General features: G+C 48.0%; 1 protein-coding gene across 3 annotated transcripts in view; it reads right to left on the bottom strand.

The window, feature by feature from the left end:
• The window catches only part of ZMAT4 (zinc finger matrin-type 4), a 260,600-nt gene extending 256,765 nt beyond the window's left edge, over positions 1-3,835 (bottom strand). For 2 of the 3 annotated variants that reach the window (XR_012666151.1, XR_012666152.1), the window contains exon 1: positions 3,668-3,835. Coding sequence is in view for 1 of the 3 variants with exons in the window: in XM_075123468.1 (XP_074979569.1) it covers positions 3,668-3,726 (59 nt within the window). In the remaining 2 variants the exon portion in view is untranslated. The remainder of the gene's footprint in view (positions 1-3,667) is intronic. The other variant, XM_075123468.1, reaches the window with a different exon arrangement.
• Between the last annotated feature and the right edge of the window lie 19,137 nt (positions 3,836-22,972).

Genomic DNA, 22,972 nt, shown 5'->3' with positions numbered 1-22,972 from the left:
CCAGGTAGTTTGGCAGAGACAACACTAAAGAAAAAGCTGGGGGGGGAGGGACCCCACACAACCTGATGGAAAAATGTCCCCTTCAGTTCTCTTGTGGAATTAAACCACATGTATATGTTAAAAATATAGCAGAAAGAAACAACTCTCCGGCACATGTTTGAAAACAGAGTCTTATTTCAGAGATTTCAGAAATTAGTGGCTGAATGCTGAAACAATATAGCCCTTAGACAAGGGCATTTGGAAGTGATTAACGAGCATGAACTCATAGATTCAAAATAAAAGTTGTTACCAGCATGAGGCACTCACCGTCAGGGACTGAAAATCGGAGCGAGTAAACAAATCAGTCAGCTGGGCAGGGAGAGACGGAGGTGGGAGGGCTGAGGTGCGTGAATGACATGAGAAAGCCCCCCACCCCCTGGCCTCAGTGCTCACAGGTGCCAGGAGACCCCCTTCCACAGTCCACACAGAGTAAGGCTATGGCTGGGGGGGCGGAGGGCATTATCCACAGGGGACCTGGATCGAGCAGGCTACATTTGGCCCAGCAGGGGTGGATCTAGCTCTGCCACAGCCAGATATTTGCAGTGATCGTCCCAGTCCTGACACAGGGAGAGGAACCCAGTTGGGTCAGTGACCACCTACAACAGACACTCGCGCTCTCCTTCACTCCACACAGGAGGCTGCCTAGGAGTGGCAGGGGGCTCCCAATACTGCAGGGGATTGGTACGACCTTCACCAGCTGCTGTAAAATGGTTCTGAGCATGCAGAGCTTTTCACCCACATTGGGGCCAGCTGGCCCCAACCACCCGGTTCTATCTGAAGCCCTATGCTGCTCTCCCTGCCCCACCTCCCCCGACCACTGGCCCTTTCCCTTGACCCTCTTTCATTGTGCAGGGAGCTGCACACATATGTGTGAATGGACTCTCCCCTTCAGCCTCTGTGTAGTTCAGCAGAGAAGAGCACGGTGCCCACTCTTCTCTTACTTAGATTAGGGTCTGAGGGAAGGAAGATCTAGTGGTTAGGGTGCTCCCCTAGGGTGCAGGAGATGTGAATTCAATTCTTTGTTCAGACACTGCTACAATGGAGGCCATAGAAGTACCTTGGACAGACAGTAGGTCGGGCTGACTTCACTGAAGTCAGCAGACTTGCACCAGCATAGGAACAGCATCAAAGGAGGATCTGCCCCCACCCCGGGCACGGAGACCTGCTGGGGAATATCATCACCCCCCGAAGAGGCCCTACTACCTCAAGCGCATTCTTCGATTAGCATTGGTGTGGTAGAGCCCAAAGGTCCCAACCCAGCTCAGTGCTCCACTATGTATGTACTCAGAGAAGGTGAGAGACAGCCCATGCACTGAGGAGCTGAGTCTAAACAGAAAAAGATGGGAGACAAAAGGCGAAAAGCCAAGGTGACACAGCAGAGGTAGGCATTTAATTCAGGTCAAAGTCCCGGTTCATTGCCTTAACTATCCTACACAGCCTCCCATTCTTCTCTTGCACTTTATTCTCACCGTCTTGTTTGCTCTTATCTGAACAGGTGATTTCAAGCTTCTTCTGGAAAGCAGGTTTGCTTAAGGAACATCAACAAGAGCCTACAAGCCAGTTTTCAGAGTAGCAGCCATGTTAGTCTGTATTCGCAAAAAGAAAAGGAGGACTTGTGGCACCTTAGAGACTAACAAATTTATTTGCTCAAATAAATTGGTTAGTCTCTAAGGTGCCACAAGTCCTCCTTTTCTTTTTACAAGCCAATGTGTGCAGTTCTAATGCTTATTCCAAAACGAAACCTTTCCCAGGTTACTGGCTGGACTGACAAGTGCAAGACACTGTTACATTAAATACATCGTAAAACACTATAGGAAGTCACAAGCCACAGGGACACAAGCTGTCTTGACACCCTCCACCCTCACACACACACAGACCATTCAAGGTTATCACTAACTCGCACCCAAGCGGCCTTAACTCTGCCCCTGTTACGAACCACTTGACAGTTGCAAAGTGCAAATGGAGATTTATTACTATCTTTTTTAGAATGAGCTTTCTGGGTAAAACACCCTGTTCTCTAAGTGGGTGGATGTAAGAGATTTGAAACTCTCAAATATTTTCTGTGTTGAGAAAAAGGGGAGCACAGGATCAAGAGGTGGCATGTTGACAATTAAACCCGGCTAACTGGAGACTAAGCACCAAATGAATGAGTCAATCTTCTAGCTTCCAAATTCCCACTAAAGATTCTTCTCCTGCTTTAATGCCACGAATTAGCCAACCAATTTCTTCCTTCAGTCAAAAGCCAAAGTGGGCAGAAAACAATGGAAGGTCTGGATTTCACTATGGAGTCACTACCATGCCCTCTTATTAGGTCATGCTGTTGAACTCTGAAGGGGATATTGGAAGCAGCTCTTAGGTCATACGCTCCTCCACATGACCCTAAAGGTGCCTCGTGAATGCTGGCAGGCTGTGAGAAGCAGAGTGATGCTGCCAGGACACACTGGCACAGAAGCAGAGGCCTGGCAGGTCTCCTAGTGTGTTTAATAAAAGGGCATATGACCTCATTCTAGCGCTGCATCCTGCAGAAGACGAGTCAATGGGCGTCACCTGCATGGGGGGTGGGGAGAACAGGTCTCTGGGAGCCACAGCCCATAGCAGCAGGTTAGGGGTTGTTCAGCCATGTGGGGCTGGAGTTTTCAGGGAATTTGCACCTTCTCTTTCAACTATTTTCACGTCTTTATGTGATAGTAAAAAATGAAAATCTGCCCTAACGTGACTCGCTTGGTGGCCCAGGATAAGTCCTGCCAGCTGCACACAAAGGCCCAGAGGATGTGGTAAAGTGCCCCTGACCCTCTGAACACCACAGCGCCGCGCTCTGTCTCTTGGGGACTTCACAGCTTTGCCGTGAGAACAGGGGAATGATTCGCAGCTGCGTTGGTGGTATCAAGATCAAAGAATCCACTAAGCCTCAGTGGAACAGAATTTGACATCTAAACCTGCCAGCTCTGAGCTCCTTTCAGCTGCTGATTGTGCCCAGAAGCTCTGAACTGATAAGAGTTAGGAACGGCTCTCGGCTCTGGGAGCCGGCCCGAAGAGTGACTTATATCAGCCAACCGAACCAGGAATGAGGCGAGTGATGCCGAAGGCAGGCATTAGAAAGCACTGCCTGGGCAGGTACGATGAGAACAGCTCTTCTCCCTCCTCGCCTGCAGCATTTCCTGCTCTTGCAGCCTTAGTCGCAACCTCACCGCCGCCCTAGTTCTGCCAGTGCACCTCAGTTCCGAGATGCAGCCCCTCTGCACCTGCATCCCACCCTCATCCCCCAAGCTCTGAGCCTATGGCTCAGCCCCCGACCATTTCTCATCAGGGACATCCAGCGATCGCACTTAGACAGGAGATCGATTCCAACCACGGCCCTGTGAAATGCAGCCACAGGACCCGCTCACGCCAACCCCTCTCCTGGTGGGTCAGCTTTAGGTTCTGACGAGCCTCTTGGACAAAAAACAAGGAAAACCCTCCAGCCAGCGCTGTACTTTTGTTTCCTTTCTCTCATCTCACCCCTCCCACCCCCCACCCCCATCATTACTTGGTTATTACAGGACTGCCAGCAACGAGAGAGACTATCCCTGCCCTAGAAAGCTTACCCGCTGCGTGTTTGAACCAGAGCCTGTCATGGATACAGCCTTACCTCACTCTCATGGGGAGCTGCTCTCCCAGATGGCTGTCCCCTGCTCTGGATGTATCCATATGTAGATGAGCCCAACCAACACTCACGGTTATTCTGACTCACTGCTCTTGTCCAAGTCCCTCAGTAGACAGGTGCTAGCAGCAGCAGCTGGGGAAGGTGAGCTCTGCGACTAGGCTTGGCAAGTGGGAACAATTTGGATGCACAACCTGAGCTCAGGTGAGGTTTGTTAGCGAAGGGAGGGGGAGCAGCTCAGGCTACAAACACACATGGAAATGTCACAGCTGCTCCTTGAAAAGAGGGTGCATTTCCTTTATACACATAAGCAAGCCAGAGCAGCAGCCTCAGCTGTCAGGGTGCATTTAGTCTTTTAATTCACTCATGCAGCACCCTTCCCCTAGGTGCCCAAGGCTGCTCAGTGGATCAGTGGCAGAGCTCAGAACAGGAGCACCCGAGAATCAGGCTCAGAGAGCTTGATTCACCCCTGCCTTGTCTCGTCATTTACACCTGTGCAAAGTGGGAGTCAAATGAGACCAGCTCTGGATGGCAGTGCTTTGCACCACCTGGGTGTTGAGCCTTGCCATAGGGAGCCAGTGCATGGCTACAAGTTTCATCAGTCCTACAACATCCAGCAACTAGGGCGCATATTCCTGAGCACCATCTACTGGCATCTTACCCATGAACAATTTACCTATACACAGACAGGGAGCATTCCTGTAACACTGTGCACAGACTAAACTTTCTAGGGCAGGGCCTGCCGCAGTGAAGGCCTGACCTCAGCTGAGGTCACTAGATTCTACGGGCATACATCATGAAACGATATAACCCACAAAGGAAACCTGCGGTCGAATACTTATGGAAACTAATTGCTCATTAATAATCAGCAGACAAGCTCAGGAAAACAACTCTGAATTTCCATCACTCCACACAGCTGGGCTGGCAGTTTATCAGCACATTCATGTGTGTGAAATCTAATGAACTGGTTTTGGCCTGGGTTTGCATGAACCTCTCGGTGCAGCATCCAGGGGCATTTCCTGGCTCCAGCCTTGCTACCTGAAAATGCCACATCCCTGTACAGAGACAAAAGCAGTTCGAGTTTCTTTGCAAAGCCTGCCCGAGCTGAGTCTCTGCTCAGACTAAAATTAAATCTCGGTTTTGTCTCCAAGTGGTGTGAGAAGTTATTTTCCCCGTCACTCCACAGAGCTGCATCAGGCCAAGCAGGGATTGGCCAAACGGCTGGGGGTGCCTGTTGGGAACCCTCAGAAAAGCATGGAAAGACTGTTCACATTAATCCCATTCAGACAGGAGAACATTATGAGCTTCATCTCTCCTTTGTCATGATCAAAGGTAATGGGAAACAAAGATTCTAAATTGCCCTGGAAATAGGTTTCTTATAAAAGTCTCATGTAACCACCAATGTCAGGAACCCACTGCAGCCTGGTCTGGGCCTGGGCATCCTCAGGTTGCATCATGTTCTGGTGAATCAAATTATTTCACAGTGGCTCTGGCCCTTCATCTGACCCCAGATCCCAGGCTTGGCTTAGTGCTTCCTGTCCTCTTGCACCATTGGGGTTCTCTCTCTCTCTGGGATTCAGGGTGCCAGAATCACAGGGGAAAAATACATCATTTCTCCAGTGATGCGCAGCAGAAAGAACGTTGTGGCATCGGACCGGAGTCACCAGTGAGTGCCAAGCACATGCTGCCACACAACTCTGCTCCCATTCCCTCCTGCTGCTCCTCTAACTGCTGCTCCCTTTGTACCATCTCCTAGTCTCTTTTCTGCCTTTCCCCCGCCCCCATTCAGCTCCCTCCCACCCACCCTCATTTCATTCACATCTCACCTCTTCCAGTCAGCCCACCAGAGCTAACGCTGCTATGCAGGAGTCACTCTCACAAACGCATCTCACAAACGCCAGACAGACCTCTCCTGCCATTCACCCCAGGCACAGCGTGTCTGAATCATTGGGGCTGGTTACTCAGGCTTCATGCTCCTGGGGGCAGGGGCCACATCTTCCTCTGCTCAACAGTATTTATCATTGTACTTCAGTGGCACCTAGCTGTCTGTGAGCTGGGCCCCCTTGCACCAGGCACTGCACTGACATGCGCATTCCCTGCCCAAGGTGTCACAGCCCCCCTCAGGGGGTCTCCTGGGAAGGCAGATCAGCCCTGCATGTTGCGAACGAATGCTGTTGCAAGCATCGCAATGTATTTTGGGGAGGGTCAAAGGTGTGAGTGTGGAGTGAAAGATTTCTTTGCAGGCTGGGAGAGGCCAAAGAAGGAGGGAGAGAGCAGAGAATGAGTTAACTCAACACTTCACCTAGCTCTAGATGCTGGCTCCAGCTCAAGGAGCTTACAGGCCCCAGAAATGACTGGTGAGAGGCAGTGCTACCATCCCCCTTTTACACAAGGTTGTCGTGTACATGGACTGAACGCACCGCTTGCCCTAGACCTAGATACACAGCCCGGAGCTGCCCAGGCATACATGGGGATGGCCAGTTCTCCAGAGAGATGGGCTATCCCAGGTGAATCTCTGGCACCCTTATTCTATAGCCCCAGCCCTTGCTTCACAGTGCTGCACAGGAGTTGGAAGACAGGCGGATGTGAACTTCTCTATGGGGCTCAAGTCTGAGACTTTTTTTAAAAAAATTCTTTTATGTTTTGAATTTGCTTTGGTAACAATAAATGTTTTCAACGTGACCAACAGCTGTGGTGTTTTAAATGAAGCCAGAACATTCCTTCTCCTTTAGGAACAAACATCTTCAGCGTGGGGAGCCCAGCGGTCCCGTCCCACGCACCCACCCCAACAAACCAACAGGGCTGAGCAGCAAGCGGCCTGCCAGCCACCCACTTCACAGCTGGAGTGAGTCACACATTACCTGTACCAAAGAAAGCCACAGTCCCTTTCATAGTACATATGTGAACTGCCCTCCACAGCACACGGGGGCATGAAAATTATCCCTGGAGCAGGAATTGCCACCATTTCTCCATCTTGCAGAACAGTAATGATGGTAGATTTGGTCACAGAAAGCACATGGTCACTTTTCCCTGTGCCTGGTTCTCCTTCCCACTGACTCCAGGTCCTTTACACTCATCCCCAGAGCCCCGCACCTGCACTGGGAGCAGGCCAGCTCAGTCCAGCGTTCAGTGTTGATTAATTACCCAGGCCCATACACACCTCTACAGGCAGGTATATGGGGTAAGCAATGCACGGTGTGTTTTGCTACACCTTCATCACGTACCATTTGCTGTGAAGGTAATTAGTACAACATTCATGTGCATGCAAGCAGGTTTCTGGTGGAGCATCTATACAGGTCTTCATGGTAGCATTGTTAGCTCCTGGGTGGTACAGAAGCAGATGATGTAAGGTTTGCATGTGCCACTACGCCTTGGAAAGTAGGAACAATTTGGAGACAGGGTTATTTTGCAGGATGAATGATACGCTAATGCAGTCCTTGCAGCTAGTATGATGAACAATATCATTCTTCATTGTGAGAAGGGTTTGCAGGGACAGATGCCTCTCAGAGTATAACAGAGCAGGTGCTAAGAGATTCCTAGCCTGTCTCAGCAGGAGCTGAGGACCTGTGGGGAGGCCCAGATGCTGGATGGGTGCTAGGATCGCTCTGTTCGTGATCCCAGGCTCCAGGGGAAGCGTGGTTACTTTCCTCTGGATTCCTCTCTGCGATGGAGAAGTGGGGAAGGGTTGGATGCTCTGGAGACTGATCTATGGGGCTCTGGAATTCTGCTGCTCAGCTCCCTTGCAATGTATCTGTTTCAGCAGCACTCAAAGCGGCCTGGAGCTTGGCAATTAGTCCAGGACTTTTGCCCCTTTAATGTCTCTGTCCCCCTCTCCAGTATGTTTGGGTATGTGGCTTCTCCAGGGTGGGAGGTGATTGTCTGGAGTTTGTTACAGCATTTGTGGTGGTGCTAGAGTGACCCGATGTCCCGACTTTAGATAAGAAAAAGCCCCAAATATTGGGACTGTTCCTATAGCGGCCTATTACCCCCCACCCCCATCCCGATTTTTCACACTTGCTATCTGATCACCCTAGGTGGTGCTGGCATTAGCTGAGGGGTCCAGAGCAGGTTTACAACCTGAGAGTGGACTGGTGCTTTGGCAAAGCAATGATATCCACTCACTCAACCAGATGCTGGCATGTGCATCCTAAAAATCCCACATTTTCCAGGAGAGAGTGGCCCCTATTTTCTAGAACTTCCTTACTGAATCCCAGAGCGGATTTCTAAGCCTGACACATTGTTCTCTGACCAAACTCCCTCCAGCTTTGCAGCCTTTGCACCAGCAGAGGGGCTTCTGTAAGATCTCTTCCCCTTTCTCTCTGCCAGGAAGAGAAGCTGCTTCTCCCCCAGCCCTCGCTGCAGAGAGTTTCCTCTTCTCTTTGAGAAGCAGGATTCTTGTTCCCCTTCCCCTGGATGGTAACCCGCTGGGAGCAGATCCAAGCAGCCCACCGAAAAGGGGAATGCATTGAGATGAGCGGTGCTTACTGGGCGCAGAGCAGAGCGGAGCCGCACAGATGAGCTCTGTAGGCAGGTAGCTGCAGCAGCCCACAACGTGCCCAGCATTTCAGAGCTTTGAAAACAAGGTGAATTCTCTGCAGTGCTGTAGTTTGCAGCACAGGAAGCTAAAAGGTTTTTATAACCAATCCTATAAGAAGGGTCTGCATAGCCCATTCCCCCTATGACCTTTTGTTTGAGCTTTGGAAAAATATGACCAGACAGTGCGCTACCAAATGCCCCCTGCTTTTAGCTAAGATGCAGTTTGTATTATTCTGGGCTGGTGACCTCTGCATGCTACACGCGCCTTTCACATAGGGAATCCATCCCCAGACCCTTGAGAGGAGGAGCTTATAACCCATAACAGTCAGAAACCCAGGGCTCTGTGCCCAAACTGGGCAAAGATTTGCTTTACAGCACGGCTGCAGTATCGGTGCTCACAGATTTAGAATGCAACTTTATCTGTTTATGCACGTGGTCCCAAGTGTCTGACTTTAGCCTTTCACGTGGCTTCCTTAGCATACCTGTCTCCTGCAGACATGAAACAGGGGAAACATTATTTTTAACAGCCGAATGCTGCATTCCTTTGCCTCTGTTTGTAAGCACGGCAAGCTTGGTCTCTAGCTCTCACAGGCAACCTGAGTCAGCTCCCCAGGGAGACGCAGTCACTCAGCAACAGCAGAGCAATCACATACACATGGCCCAATCCAACACACCTTGACTTTCCCTTCTAGCTAGAACTGAGGAGGCCCCCCAGCAGACCACCACGCATAACGTTTAAGGACTGGACCAACTAACCACTTTGGAGAAGGAGGCTCCAAAACGTGGAGTCAAATGTTGAGCTTTGCCATGATGTAGGAATCGGGAGAGTACCCTCAAAAGTACCCTCAAGAACCACTAAGAGCAAGACCCTGGCAGGCAACAGAAATTCCTTCTTTTGACTAAGGAATGAAAGCAGCAGTGCAGAGAATTGTCTAGGAAAAAGGCCAGGATAGTATTTCTGGCCTACAGCAGCATTAGACAGAAAGTCCCTGCTGAACACATCTGAGCCACCACGGCCCCTGTGGCCCCATGTCCCTCAAGTTAATTCTCTTTGTTCTAACTGACTTGTGGGAAGCAGTCAGATACTATAGAGCAAACTTGCAAGGCAGCCTGCAGCCAGCCACGAATGGCCTTCAAAGAGCCAGAGGAGAGCTGGCGGAATAGGGAGGGAGCGTATGCAGTCTTTTACTCAGCCTGTCTCAAGAGCTCCCCACACCTCCTAGAAATGAGGTGGGGGTGAAGGAGACTAACCAGGAGAGTGAGCTTCCCCTTGGCCCAGTGGGTGAGTCCCCCCTTTGCATGACCTGCAGAGGGGAGGAATACAGCTGGGCGCATCACTGTTTTGAGCGAGCCAACAGTTCTGAAAATCACTTTGGGAGAGCCTGAAACCCAACCTCTGCCAGAATTCTGGCGACTTGAGGAGTCTGATCCAAAACGAGTTTTTTCCAAACATAACATTCTGTTTGATTTCAGGCATTTTAACCCTTCTGGGTTTTAGTAAAAAGGAAATTAAATTGTGAACCAAAGGTTGAGATTCACAGAGCTCGGGAGGAGGTGGTGGTGGTGATCCCTTCTACCCAATAGCCCCGTGGTTAGGGCATTCAGCTGGGAGGGGGAGTCCTGGGTTTGATCTGCATGTTGGAGAGGAGCTTGAACCCAACTCACCCACTTGCAGGTGAATGCCCTAACCACCAGGCTATCGGCTAACCCAGGGGATCTCTCTCAGCCTCTCCTGTTGAAGCTGTTCCACTTTGTAGAACAGACGAGAGCCAGGGGCCAGAGAGAGAATGCCTCTCTAGCCTGGCAGCGAGGGCACTCCTCTGGGCCGGAGGACCCAGATCCCAGACCTGCCCACTAGGCAGACAGACAGCTGTGCCCTCCATTGCTTCCCAATGGCTCAGTAACTGTGTGGTGGGTCTCAGACCCCACGGACTGGTGCCCGCACCACACAACCCACCCATTGCAACCGGCACAGGCTAGCCATGCTCTGAAAGCACCGTGGAGACTGAGCTCTCCTCTCATCAAGAGAGATGGATCCCTGAGAAGCAGGAGGGAGGGGATGGGAATCTCGCACTTCTGTTGCCTGTTCCCAGGGGGCAGGGTGAGCTGTCCATCTGGCACCTTTCTCCAACACCCATTTTTAATCACTGGGGGGAAAGAAAGACAAAAACTCCGTCTCTCAAAACCCCAGGCGCATCCTGCTTTTAAAAACACACTTGTTTCCTGAAGGCCAGCCTGGTTCTGGCCACTGGCCCAATCTGCCAGGCACCACTCTGCCCTTTGGTTCACTCCCATGTGCACCAGGATGAGGTGTCGGCAGGTTGGAGCAGTTCTCAGGCCCGCATCTCTGCTTTGCATCTTGAAGATTCCTGATGCATTTGGCATTGACCCTCTGCTAGGGAGCAGGGCTTTAAAGGGCGCTGTACGAAACCAAAAACTATCAGAAAACATTTCCCAAGCCACTGCTGCAGCCCTTTGACAGAGACAGCATGACTCCTCCTCTGAGAGCACAGGGCATTCTCTCTGGATATTAATCTCATGGTGCATTCCTTAATTTTGTAAAAAAGATGAATTATTTCAAATGAAATATATTCCTCTGTATGACACGAGGAGTTATGAATTGATAAAGGTTTCCTATCATTTTATAAAATCTGCCATGCTGATCCTTCAACTCGGCCGTACCCATAATTGCAAACAGATGGCTTTTCCTGCTGACATGTTAAATAGAAGCAGAAAGGCCCACTGCTATCTTCCATCATCAATTTGCACTAAAGCAGAGAACAGAACTGCTGGAGGAGCAGGGAGATTAAATTCCTATAGAACCAGGCATCTAAACATTATGGCAAAACAAGGCATCTTAGGAAAACAATGAACTCTGCAAAAGGCCTTAATCCCAAACTAACCAAAAGCTTTTGTGAAGTAAAATTAATTTGCTGAAATTAATACGGCCGGGGCCTGTGGAAAACTTTGGAACTGAGGTAATGCACTGGGAAGGTTAGGTTATCTGGCTGACATCTTTTTAGCATTAACTCTCTCTCTGTGTATATATTGTATAAGCACTGTTGGCTTTCAGATGTCTATATTAGCATGTGTAAAAGCAGGACAAGTCTCCCTGCACAGGAACAAGAGATGTGCAGGAGGTGGATCAGCCCCTAGCCCCAGGGAGCCTGCCATGCTCAGCAGTGGCCTCTCATCCTGTGTAACTGAGGGATTGTCAAAAGCCCCTGGGTCCCACTCTAACAAAGGCTGCTAAAGAGCCTTGCAGCTAGCAGGAAATGCAGAGCAGCCAGGCCATTCAGAGTCAGCCAGCCAGCAAAAATGAGCAGCAGAACCCATTCTCCTCCCAGCTCCCCCAGGATTAGTCATTGTGAACCGTTTATTGTGACAGAACTTGTCCATGTAACAGACATGGTGAATTGTCTTGGTGACTCCTTTGTAGCTAGAATCTCCACTGCATTTACCCGCTCCCCAGAGAAAGACATCTGGGCTTCTGCTCCCCCCCCCCCCCCCCGCCGTTTGGGAGGTAGGTGATCCACATTCTACTGCCATTCAAACTAGCTTCAGACTCGGGACCCCTCCTGGACCTCGAGCCTGCCCGCCCTGGAGAAGTGGCTCCTTCAGAAGCTAGTGCATCGCCAGGCACCCAGGAGGTGCCAGTTCTACACTGCAGCATGTTCGCTTGGAGTGTCAGGTCAGTTCCCACCAGGTCCTCTTGCTCCCGTGGCATTCTCGGGTGCTCCACAACCAACAGAGATGGGGGGAGGGGGGTAATTTTCTTTTAACAGAACATTAGAAACCATAGGAAAAAAACCCAGCCCTGAATTAACAGACTAAGTCTCTCATGAAAGCTCAGCAAGTTTAGGACACATCTCCCTGACGTTGTATAACCACCCACTTGGACACCAGCAGAATACTTAGCTTATATTAAACACAAAGCAGAAACTCCAAAGAGGGAGAGATGGAAAGAACCAGCTAACCTTCTTTACGAGTCAGCAGTCTTCTCCCTCATGGTCTCTGGGGATGGCTAGAGCATGAGCTGGGATCACAGTTTCGTCCATGCCCAAGCACTTCTAACCAACAGTAGCGTAGCAGGTATCTGACCACAGCCCTTAGTTGCTGGTTTCAATTATAACACAAAGTCTGACCTCAGGTTCATTCTAGCTCATTTTTGTGCGCACTGAAGCTCCGAGCAGTGTCCCAGCCCCCTGATGCTGGCAGAGCCATGGCCCCATTCCCATGGCAGGCTGTCCCCCTTCGGGTGCAAAATGCCCAGACCTGTTGACCTTCTGGGCACAGTGCAGAGCCCACCCACCTGAGCAGCATTGCAGGGGGCTGTGGCCATTGAGAAGGCCAGCTGGCTTTGCTAGCTGCTGATTGGTGGGCAATATGGGGAAGAACAGAGATAGGTGGCTGCTTTGGCTGATTTCTGATTTGTAACTCCCCTGCTCGGTAGCTTTAGATCAGTGCTAGGGTGCTCAGAAGGCTGGCTGGGTGCCTTCAGGGTTGATAAATAAATGGAATCTCTCCCCTGCATACAAGAGAAACAGCAGGAAGAAACAAATGTGCTGTGATAACAGCTCTACATCCCACCCTTGTCTCCTCGCTGCCCTGGGTGATCCAGCCGACTGCTGCCTAGCACAGTTCACGAGAGATCAGCTGGGCAGCAGGGAAAACCATCCAGTGTGACAGCGGTGGAGACTGCTGCAATAATGGAGTGCCCCTGAGGCTCCGAGCTGAGCCCGGAGGAATTCTGCAGTGCATGCTTGAATAAAAAAATCTAGCAGTGGGAATATATTACCCCACTTGCCGGAGACTGTGAAATGTTCAGGGAGATGAGAGGTTCCAAAAGCAGAAAACCCAATAATAATGGCAGATTTCAGCTATCCTTATATTGACGAGGTACACATCACCTCAGGACAGGATGCAGAGATAAACTAGACACCATTAATGATTGCTTCTTGGAGCAGCTAGTCCTGGAACCCACAAAGGGAGAAGCAAGTCCTGATTTAGTCCTAAGTGATGCATAGGATCTGGTCCAGGAGGTAAATAGAGCTGAACCATTCAGTAATAGCAACAATAATGTAATTGAATTTAACATCCTTGTACGAGGGGAAATACCATAGAAACCAAACACAGTAGCGTTTATCTTCTGAAAGGGGAACTACACAAAAGTGAGGAGGCTAGTTAAATGGAAATTAAAATGAACAGTCACAAGAATGAAATGCCTGCAAGCTGTATGAAAACATCTTAAAGACACCGTAATAGAGGATCAAACTATACATGCAACCCAAATAAGCAAACAGCAAGAGGACCAAACAAATGCCACCATGGCTAAACAGAGTAAAAGAGGTGGTTAGAGATAAAGGCATCTTTTAAAAATTGGAGGCCAAATCCTATTGAAAAAAATAGAAAAAAGGAGCATAAACTCTGGCAAGTCAATTGTAAAAGAATAATTAGGCAGGCCAACAAAGAATCTGAAGAGCAACTAGCAAAAGACACAAAAACTAACAACAGTTTTTTAAAGTACATCGGAAGCAAGAAACCTGCTCAACAATCAATCAGCGAGGCCACTAGGCAACAAAGATGCTAAGGGAGCACTCATAGAAGACAGGGCTGTTGTCAGGGTGGATTTGATTTAAATGATTTAAATCACTAGTCACGAAGACTCAATTTAACCATGGATTTCTACATAAAAGTGCATTCTTGTTGGTTGTTTTAACCTTAATACATATTCTTCACAACTCAGAGATAGACGTAGGTTCCATTTTTAGAAGGTACACACTATACAGTTTTAAAGTGATTTATTTTGAAAACTTTTCAGATTCATTTTCTGATATGGCTGTAAAACTAATGATTGGTTATTTCAGTTACCAAAGGTAATTGAAGCAGATATTTATGAAGAAGTCATTGGGAGGTGAACTATCTCCAATTCAACAGGTTAATCATTAACATTTGGGGGATTTTCTTGCCATGCTGTATTAGGAGGAGAATGTCACCAGACAGACATTTAAATTGTTTTATTTAACTAAAACAACAACGTTATGTATTCTGGATTTTTTCCTCAACAGCAAACACATAATATTTTAACAAAACAAGCTTGTGAATTTTTGAATTTAGTTAAACATTCAAGTTTTTCAAAATCAGGTTTGTTTTTCTTAAAATTGTTAACTAAAATAGTTCAATGAAATATTTTTTTAAAAACAAAAACAAAAGTTAAATCGACTCTTGTCAGCCAGGTCAACATGAGAAATTTAAAATATTGGTTTCTGCAGCTAACTCAGTCGTCTTCACCTTCATTTTCCTGTTTGTTCATAATCTGGGATAGAAAAACAAGCTTTCCTGCTTTTTCAGGTCCCAAACGATTTCTCAATTTGGAATGAATTAGTCCAAAGGAAGAAAATATTCTTTCTACACCAGCAGAAGAAGCTACTGCTGTTAAAAGTGAGATTATCACTTCAACAGTCTCTAAATCCAAGTGCTTAAGTGACTTCTACCAGTTCACTGCTGTGACTTTCTTTAAAACATCATCAGCAAACATATTTCTTGAATGGTTCACCCTTAGCTCTGAAGTTTATTATAGTGGCATTATGGAGGGATGATTGCTGGATGTCCATGTCATAGCCAACTCCTCCTCTTCAGCAGTTAAGGTTTGACCCTGGTACTGAGTATTCAGAATATTTGCAAGAAAATGAGCTGGAGATAGTGCTTGTCCCATTTGTTGTTGTTTTTTAAAATGCTTGTAATTTAACTCTTTTGCAGCCTGCTGCCATTATAGGTTTTCCCTTCTAGTGAGAGAATGGTATGGTAGATCTCAAATAATGAAGGCTACACTCAGAAAAACTTCAAGACTTCTGGAATATGCTGCTCAAAGTTTCACTTTTGTTTCTACTGCTTGTCCCTCCCTTCTCACATTTATCTCCAAATCACTTCTCCTTGTCCAGATCTATTCCATCCCCAACAATTTTCTATTCATTGAACTTTTTGAAACTTTGCACTTTTAGAGAGAGGTAAGGGATTGACTCTGTGTACACAAATTTGCAGAGGGACAATAGGGTTGAGGTCTGTTATTTCTCACCTCTATATATAATTCATTTTAAAAAATTTTTGCTGTTAACAAGCATGTTGTTATCTCTGGAGACACAAATCCACAGTTTGAGAACTGCAAAACTAAGCATCTCTGACGGTATCTTCTAGACTGAGCATTGAGTCCCATTGGATAAATAGAAAGATTAACCTAAATAATCTATACAGACGCCCCTGGAACCCCATAAGATTGAATCCCTAATCCATGAACTATTGGAACTCATTTACAAAATGTTTCTTAAACATTACATGAGTATATTGTCTCATACTATAGAACTAGAATATGTAATCCTTATTGCATGATGAGATATCTTTGAGCTATAATGTATCTTAATTAAAACTATCTTTAGATAGTATCAGAGGGGTAGCCATGTTAGTCTGGATCTGTAAAAGCAGCAAAGAACTCTTTGCCTATCTTTAGATAGGTTTTTTCCTCAAAAATCAAATTTAAATAAAAAAAAAATCCAATTTTTTTTTAAAATCATTGATTTTTATCCACCATAGCTGTTGTGCAGAATTCTTTGCATCGGTCTTCACTGCAGAGGATGTGGAGGGAGATTCCCAAACCTGAGCCATTCCTTATAGGGGACAGATGTGAGGAACTGTCCCAGGCTGAAGTGTCAATAGAGGAGGTTTTAGAACTAAGTGATAAATTAAACAGTAATAAGTCACCAGGGCCGGACGGTGTTCACCGAAGAGTTCTGAAGGAACTTAGTTAGGAAATTGCAGCTATTAAGCGTAGTATGTAGCACAGGTTCTGGAACTCAGGGTGCTCCTGCACCCTCTGGCTTGAAGTGGTTCCCATCACACACAGGGTTCACAGTTTGGTTCAATGGCTCTCAGCCCCCCCACGGTACACATTGTTCCAGCCCCCCCGGTCTGTAACCTATCAGTTAAGTCAGCTTCTGTAGAAAATGACTGGTGGATAGCTTATGTAACGCCAATTTTATTTATTTATTTATTTTTTTAAAAGGCTCCATAGACGATCCTGGAAATTACAGGCCGGTGAGCCCAACTTCAGTATCAGGCAAATTGGTTGAAACTATAGTAAAGAACAATGGAATTATCAGACACGTAGATGAATATGATATGTTGGGGACAAGTCAATACGTCTTTGTTGAGGCAGGATTTCCCTTTACAAATCTGTTAGAATTCTTTGAGGGGGTCAACAACCGTATGGACAAGGGAGATCCAGTCGATATAGTGTATTTGGACTTTCAGAAGGCCTTTGACAAGATCCCTCACCAAAGGCTCTAAAACAAAGTAAGCTGTCATGGGCTAAGAGGAAAGATCCTCTCATGGATCAGTAGCTGGTTAAACATGGGAAAAGGGTAAGAATAAATGGTCAGTTTTCACAGTGGAGAGAGGTAAATAGCGGGGACCCTGAAGAATCTGTACCAGTGCTGTTCAACACACTCATAAATTACCTGGGAAAAGGGGTAAACAGTGAGGTGGCAAAGTTTGCAGATGATACAAAATTACACAAGATAGCTAAGTCCAAAGCAGACTGTGAAGAGTTACAAATGGATCTCCCAAAACTGGGTGACTGGGCAACAAAATGGCAGATGAAATTCAAGGTTGATAAATGCAAAGTAATGCACATTGGCAAACATAATCCCAGCTATACATACAAAAAGATGGGGTCTAAATTAGCTGTTACCACTCTCAAGAAATATCTTTGAGTCATTGCAGAGAGTTCTCTGAAAACATCTGCTCAATATGCAGCAGTAATCAAAAAAAGCTAACAATGTTAGGAACCGCTAAGAAACAGAGAAAATATCATAATGCCACTATATAAACCCAAAGTGCACCCATACCTTGAATGTGGCATGAAGTCTGGTTGTCCCATCTTTAAAAAGATACATTAGAAAAGGAAAAAAATTACAGAGAAGCGCAACAAAAATTATGAGGGGCGTGGAACAGTTTTCATATGAGGATAAATTAAAAAGACTGGCACTGGTGAACTTAGAAAAGACAACTCAGGGGGGATATGATAAAGGTCTACGAAATCATAACTGGTGTGGAGAAAGAAGAAGGAAGTGTTATTTACCCCTTCATATAACACAAGGGCCAGGGGTCACCCAATGAAATTATATGCAGCTGGTTTAAAACGAACATAAGGGAGTACTTCTTCATACAACACAGAGTCAACCTGTGGCACTCATTGCTAGAGGATGTTGTGAAGGCAAAAAGTATAGATAAGTTCGTGGGGGATAAGTCCATCAATGATTATTAGTTAAGATGGTCAGAGCTGCAACTCCATGCTCTGGGTGTCCATACACCTCTGTTTGCCAGAAGCTGGGAATGGGCAACAGGGGATGGATCACTTGATGATTCCCTGTTCTGTTCCTTCCCTCTGGGGCACCTGGCATTGGCCACTGTCGGAAGACAGGACACTGGGCTAGATGGACCATTGGCCCGACCATGTATGGCCGTTCGTTTGAACTTTGCTTTGGTTTTTGAGACAGTGCAAGCTGAGTGATTGACTGTGCTTTATTGTTCATGACAGTGACGGTGCAGAAGAGTGACTCACCACTGGAGCATCCACATGTGGCTGGGCATGGCAGCTGTCTCCGCTCTAGCATCCCCTGCTGAGAGTCGCTCTGGTCCCATGGCGGGCCTGCCTCTTCTGGCCAAGTCTTCCAGCCAGGTCCTGTTTTAGGCCCAGGTACCTTTCCAAGGTAACAGAGCCCAGCACAATAAAAGATTCTTCTGTTGCCCTTCGGCTGTTCCTCAGCCCATCTTTCAGCCCCACCCAGGCCTTAACAGTCCTTATGCAGGGTCTATGGGGAACCCAGGCCTGGTCTGTTCTCTGGGGTCTGGCCCCCATATTAACCAGTAGGTTTGCTCCTGTAGACACACTGCAGTTTGCCTGGGCCAGTTCTGACCTCCAAGCCCCTTGTGCTGCTTCCCTGTGGACTGTGCTTAACACAACCTCTCCTCTGGTGCCCCAGCCCAGCTTCTCCCGAGGCCCGCCGGGCTCCCCTTTTCTTTGCTGAATGCCAACCCCTCAGGGCTGCCTTTTTGTACCTGGCCTCCTCTCCAGAGCCCCCCACAGGGGGTTAATTCCATCCCTGAGGCCTTCTTCTAACTGCCTTCTCAGAGAGCCCCTTCCTCCTCTCTCCTGGCTACCCCCTGCAGCTCTCCCTCCCTCCTCAGCAGGGTCTAATCACAAATCAAGCCTGAGTCACCCTCCAGGTGCAGCTAGGTGGGCTAATTAAGAACTCAGACTCTTGTTAACCCTTTATTCACCTGTGTGGAGTAGACAGCCCTTCACAGAAGGTCTGAGAGTGCAGGCTGGAGCTAGGCAGTGCGGTACAATGCAAGTGCCCCAAGTGCTCATGCAGGTCTGGGCTGCCACGGTTCTGGGGCCTCCACAGAGTCTGGCCAATGCCTCTCACTCCTGCCGAGCTGCCGCCCCTCCATAGCCAGCCCTGCGCTCAGCTGGGGCAGTGGCCCAGTGGATAGGAAGCGTGGTGCTGGCTCTAGCCATCGGCCCCAGGGGCCTTAGACGATCGCACACTGAGCACTAAACTGACTCCTCATCCTGAGTCAGGGCTCCCGGCTGCACCACTGCAAGCTTTTTAGGCCTGGCCCGAAATGCCCCATCAGCTGTACTGATGGGCCGTGGGCTCTTTGCAGCCGGACAGTGGAACAGCATTGCAGCTCACCCACAGGCCAGCTCCCAGCCGCTCCATGCCACCCTGCTGGCCAACTCACCCCTCCAAAGGGAGTGACGATCACAGCCCAGCCACAAGCAGCAAGGACCCTTTGCTCCCACACTTACCTCTGAATCCTTAGTGACAGCTGTCCCAATGCTACTGCTGTAGCCACCTAACAGGGGCCTCTCAGCTGTCTGGGGACTGACTGTGCCCAGGGCAGAAATGAGGGTGAAATCATGGGGCAGGTGGGCTGCGGGTGGTGGGGTAAGGGGAGGCAGTCAGATAGGGAGTGGGAGCCAAATGCCAGTCCGTGAAGGACATCTGTACACCAGGACCAGTGCACTCCTTTCTGAATGCCATGCCTAAGCATGGGGCCCGGCCCCATGGCCAGAACAAGGACCCTGTAGCATCATGCACTAGGGTCACGGGATCAGCCAATCACACACACACACAAGCTCCCAGCTAAAACTGGCATGCAGAGTTTAAACCAAGTGTCTTAGAGCTGTTAATCCAGGGCTGATTTGGCATCTTTAAGCCTCCCCATTAATTTTGTCCCTCATGACTGACCTGGGGGCTCCCGAGGCCGGGTGGATGGAGCTAACTGCTCTGCAGCAGGCAACGTTCCCATCTCTCTCTCAAGGGCTTTCAGACAGAACATAAAGCCTCGGCTATTCTGCAGCAGCCCGGGAATTATCACTAGAAGTGGAAGTGACAGGGTGTTTAGCAAACATTAAACCTAGGAAGCTTAAAAGGTCTTTCAGGATTATTAAATAAACATTTAGGATGAGTGAGAGGAAAAGATATGAAATAGCAAAGAACTTGTAAACACTCTGGGCCGGGTGGTTAGGGGTTGTACTAATGCAAAGGGGCAGCAGGGCATTTAATAATTAAATAAGGATCACCAGTAATTACATCTGCAATCTCTGGCAAGTATTAATAGAGGGGGAAAGACTCTTATAAACATTTAGCTTGATATTAACATTTTATTAAGTTCATTTAACAAGAAACTTTAAACATGTCATCTCAGCCTCGCTGGAACTGCAGCATGCTGGCTTTTTAAACTAAGAATCATGGGGAGGCCTCAGCGGGGCCTGTCTCCTCCAGACCTCTGAAGCAGGGAGCACAGCTGTTAAACCTGCAGTTGGATCTAACAGTTATGCAGTTAGCGCCATAAGAGAAGGGACCACAAGAATCATCTAGTCTAACCCCCTGCCAAGATGCAGGATTTCTAACCCCCTGGCAGGATGCAGGACTGACATCAAAGCTAGAAGCACAGTGGTGCTTGGAAGGGTAGGAGCCCATTTCAGCTGCCCCAGGAAGCATGTTGTCTTTGAAAGGAGGGATCAGGCCCACAGAATTCTCTCAGCTGCAGTTTGTTCAAAGACCACGTGAGCAAAATAAGCCAGATCAGCATGCAAGCTGCACACTGCGGCCCTGCAGTGCTGGAGAAGCAGACGGAAGGCCACGCTTTCTGGGTGGCTGGGGATGAGTCTGAATTATTTGCTACAGATATTGGGAGGGCATCACCCACTGGCTGATTCATTCAGTGCTCGCAGCGCTAACGCTCCTGTCGCAAGCATCACAACATGGGGCAGGGTAACTTTCAAGGAGCACGGCCGAGCGGGTGCACACTGAATGCACGGGCTGAAACTGTGGAAAAGCAGCATCACTTGCCCCATAACCTAAGCCGTGCAGAACACAACGCCATCCACAGCCTCAGGAACAACTCTGACATCAGAATCAAAAAGGCTGACAAAGGAGGTGCTGTTGTCATCATGAATAGGTCAGAATATGAACAAGGCTGCTCAGCAGCTCTCCAACACCACTTTTCTACAAGCCATTACCCTCTGATCCCACTGAGGGTTACCAAAAGAAACGACACCATCTGCTCAAGAAACTCCCTGAAAAAGCACAAGAACAAATCCGCACAGACACACCCCTGGAACCCTGACCTGGGGTATTGTATCTGCTACCCAAGATCCATAAACCTGGAAATCCTGGGCACCCCATCATCTCAGGCATTGGCACCCTGACAGCAGGATTGTCTGGCTACGTGGACTCCCTCCTCAGGCCCAGCACTCCCAGCTATCTTCGAGACACCACTGACTTCCTGAGGAAACTACAATCCATCGGTGATCTTCCTGAAAACCCCATCCCGGCCACTATGGATGTAGAAGCCCTCGACACCAACATTCCACACAAAGATGGACTACAAGCCGTCAGGAACAGTATCCCCGATAATGTCATGGCTAACCTGGTGGCTGAACTTTGTGACTTTGTCTTCACTCACAACTGTTTCACATTTGGGGACAATGTATACCTTCAAGTCAGCGGCACTGCTGTGGGTACCCGCATGGCCCTTCAGTATGCCAACATTTTTATGGCTGACTTAGAACAACGCTTCCTCAGCTCTCGTCCCCTAAGGCCCCTACTCTACTTGCGCTACATTGATGACATCATCATCATCTGGCCCCATGGAAAAGAAGCCCTTGAGGAATTCCACCATGATTTCAACAATTTCCATCCCACCCTCAACCTCAGCCTGGACCAGTCCACACAAGAGATCCACTTCCTGGACACTACGGTGCTAATAAGTGATGGTCACATAAACACCACCCTATACCGGAAACCTACTGACTGCTAGATTTATCTACATGCTTCCAGCTTTCATCCAAACCACATCACACGATGGGGGGGAGGGATAGCTCAGTGGTTTGAGCATTGGCCTGCTAAACCCAGGGTTGTGAGTTCAATCCTTGAAGGGGCCATTTAGGGATCTGGGGCAAATATTGGGGATGGGCCCTGCTTTCAGCAGCGGGTTGGACTAGATGACCTCCTGAGGTCCCTTCCAACCCTGATATTCTATGATTCATTGTCTACAGTCAAGCTCTAAGATACAACCGCATTTGCTCCTCAGACAGAGACAAACACCTACAGGATCTCTATCAAGCATTCTTAAAAATTACAATACCCACCTACAGAAGTGAGGAAACAGATTGACAGAGCCAGAAGAGTACCCAGAAGTCACCAGCTATCGGACAGGCCCAACAAAGAAAGTAACAGAACGCCCCTAACCATCACCTTCAGCCCCCAACTAAAACCTCTCCAGTGCAACATCAAGGATCTACAACCTATCCTGAAGGACGATCCCTCACTCTCACAGATCTTGGGAGACAGGCCAGTCCTCACTTACAGACAGCCCTCCAACCTGAAGCAAATACTCACCAGCAACCACACAACAAAAACACTAACCCAGGAACCTATCCTTGCAACAAAGCCTGTTGCCAACTCTGTCCACATATCTATTCAAGGGACACCATCATAGGACCTCATCACATCAGCCACATCATCAGGGGCTCGTTCACCTGCACATCTACCAATGTGATATGTGCCATCATGTGCCAGCAATGCCCCTCTGCCATGTACATTGGCCAAACTGGACAGTCTCTACACAAAAGAATAAATGGACACAAATAAGACGTCAAGAATTATAACATTCAAAAACCAGTCAGAGAACACTTCAACCTCCCTGGATACTCAATTACAGACCTAAAAGTCACAATCCTTCAACAAAAAAACTTCAAAAACAGACTCCAACAAGAAACTGCAGAACTGGAATTAATTTGCAAACTGGACACCATTAAATTAGACTTGAATTAAGACTGGGAGTTGATGAGTCATTACACAAACTAAAAACTATTTCCCCATGCAAATTTTTCCCCTACTGTTACTCACACCTTCTTGTCAACTGTTTGAAATGGGCCAACCTGATTATCACTACAAAAGTTTTTTTTCTCCTGCTGATAATAGCTCACCTTAATTGATGAGTCTCGTTAGAGTTGGTACCGCAACACCCATTGTTTCATGTTCTCTGTGTGTATATATATATATATCTTCCTACTGTATTTTTCACTGCATGCAACCAATGAAGTGGGTTTTAGCCCACAAAGGCTTATGCCCTAATAAATTTGTTAGTCTCTAAAGTGCCACAAGTACTCCTCATTCTTTTTAC

This window comes from Caretta caretta, chromosome 26 (genome assembly GCF_965140235.1).
Source record: "Caretta caretta isolate rCarCar2 chromosome 26, rCarCar1.hap1, whole genome shotgun sequence".
In the NCBI taxonomy this organism is placed as follows: domain Eukaryota; kingdom Metazoa; phylum Chordata; order Testudines; family Cheloniidae; genus Caretta; species Caretta caretta.
This window is presented reverse-complemented; position numbering and strand designations above follow the sequence as displayed.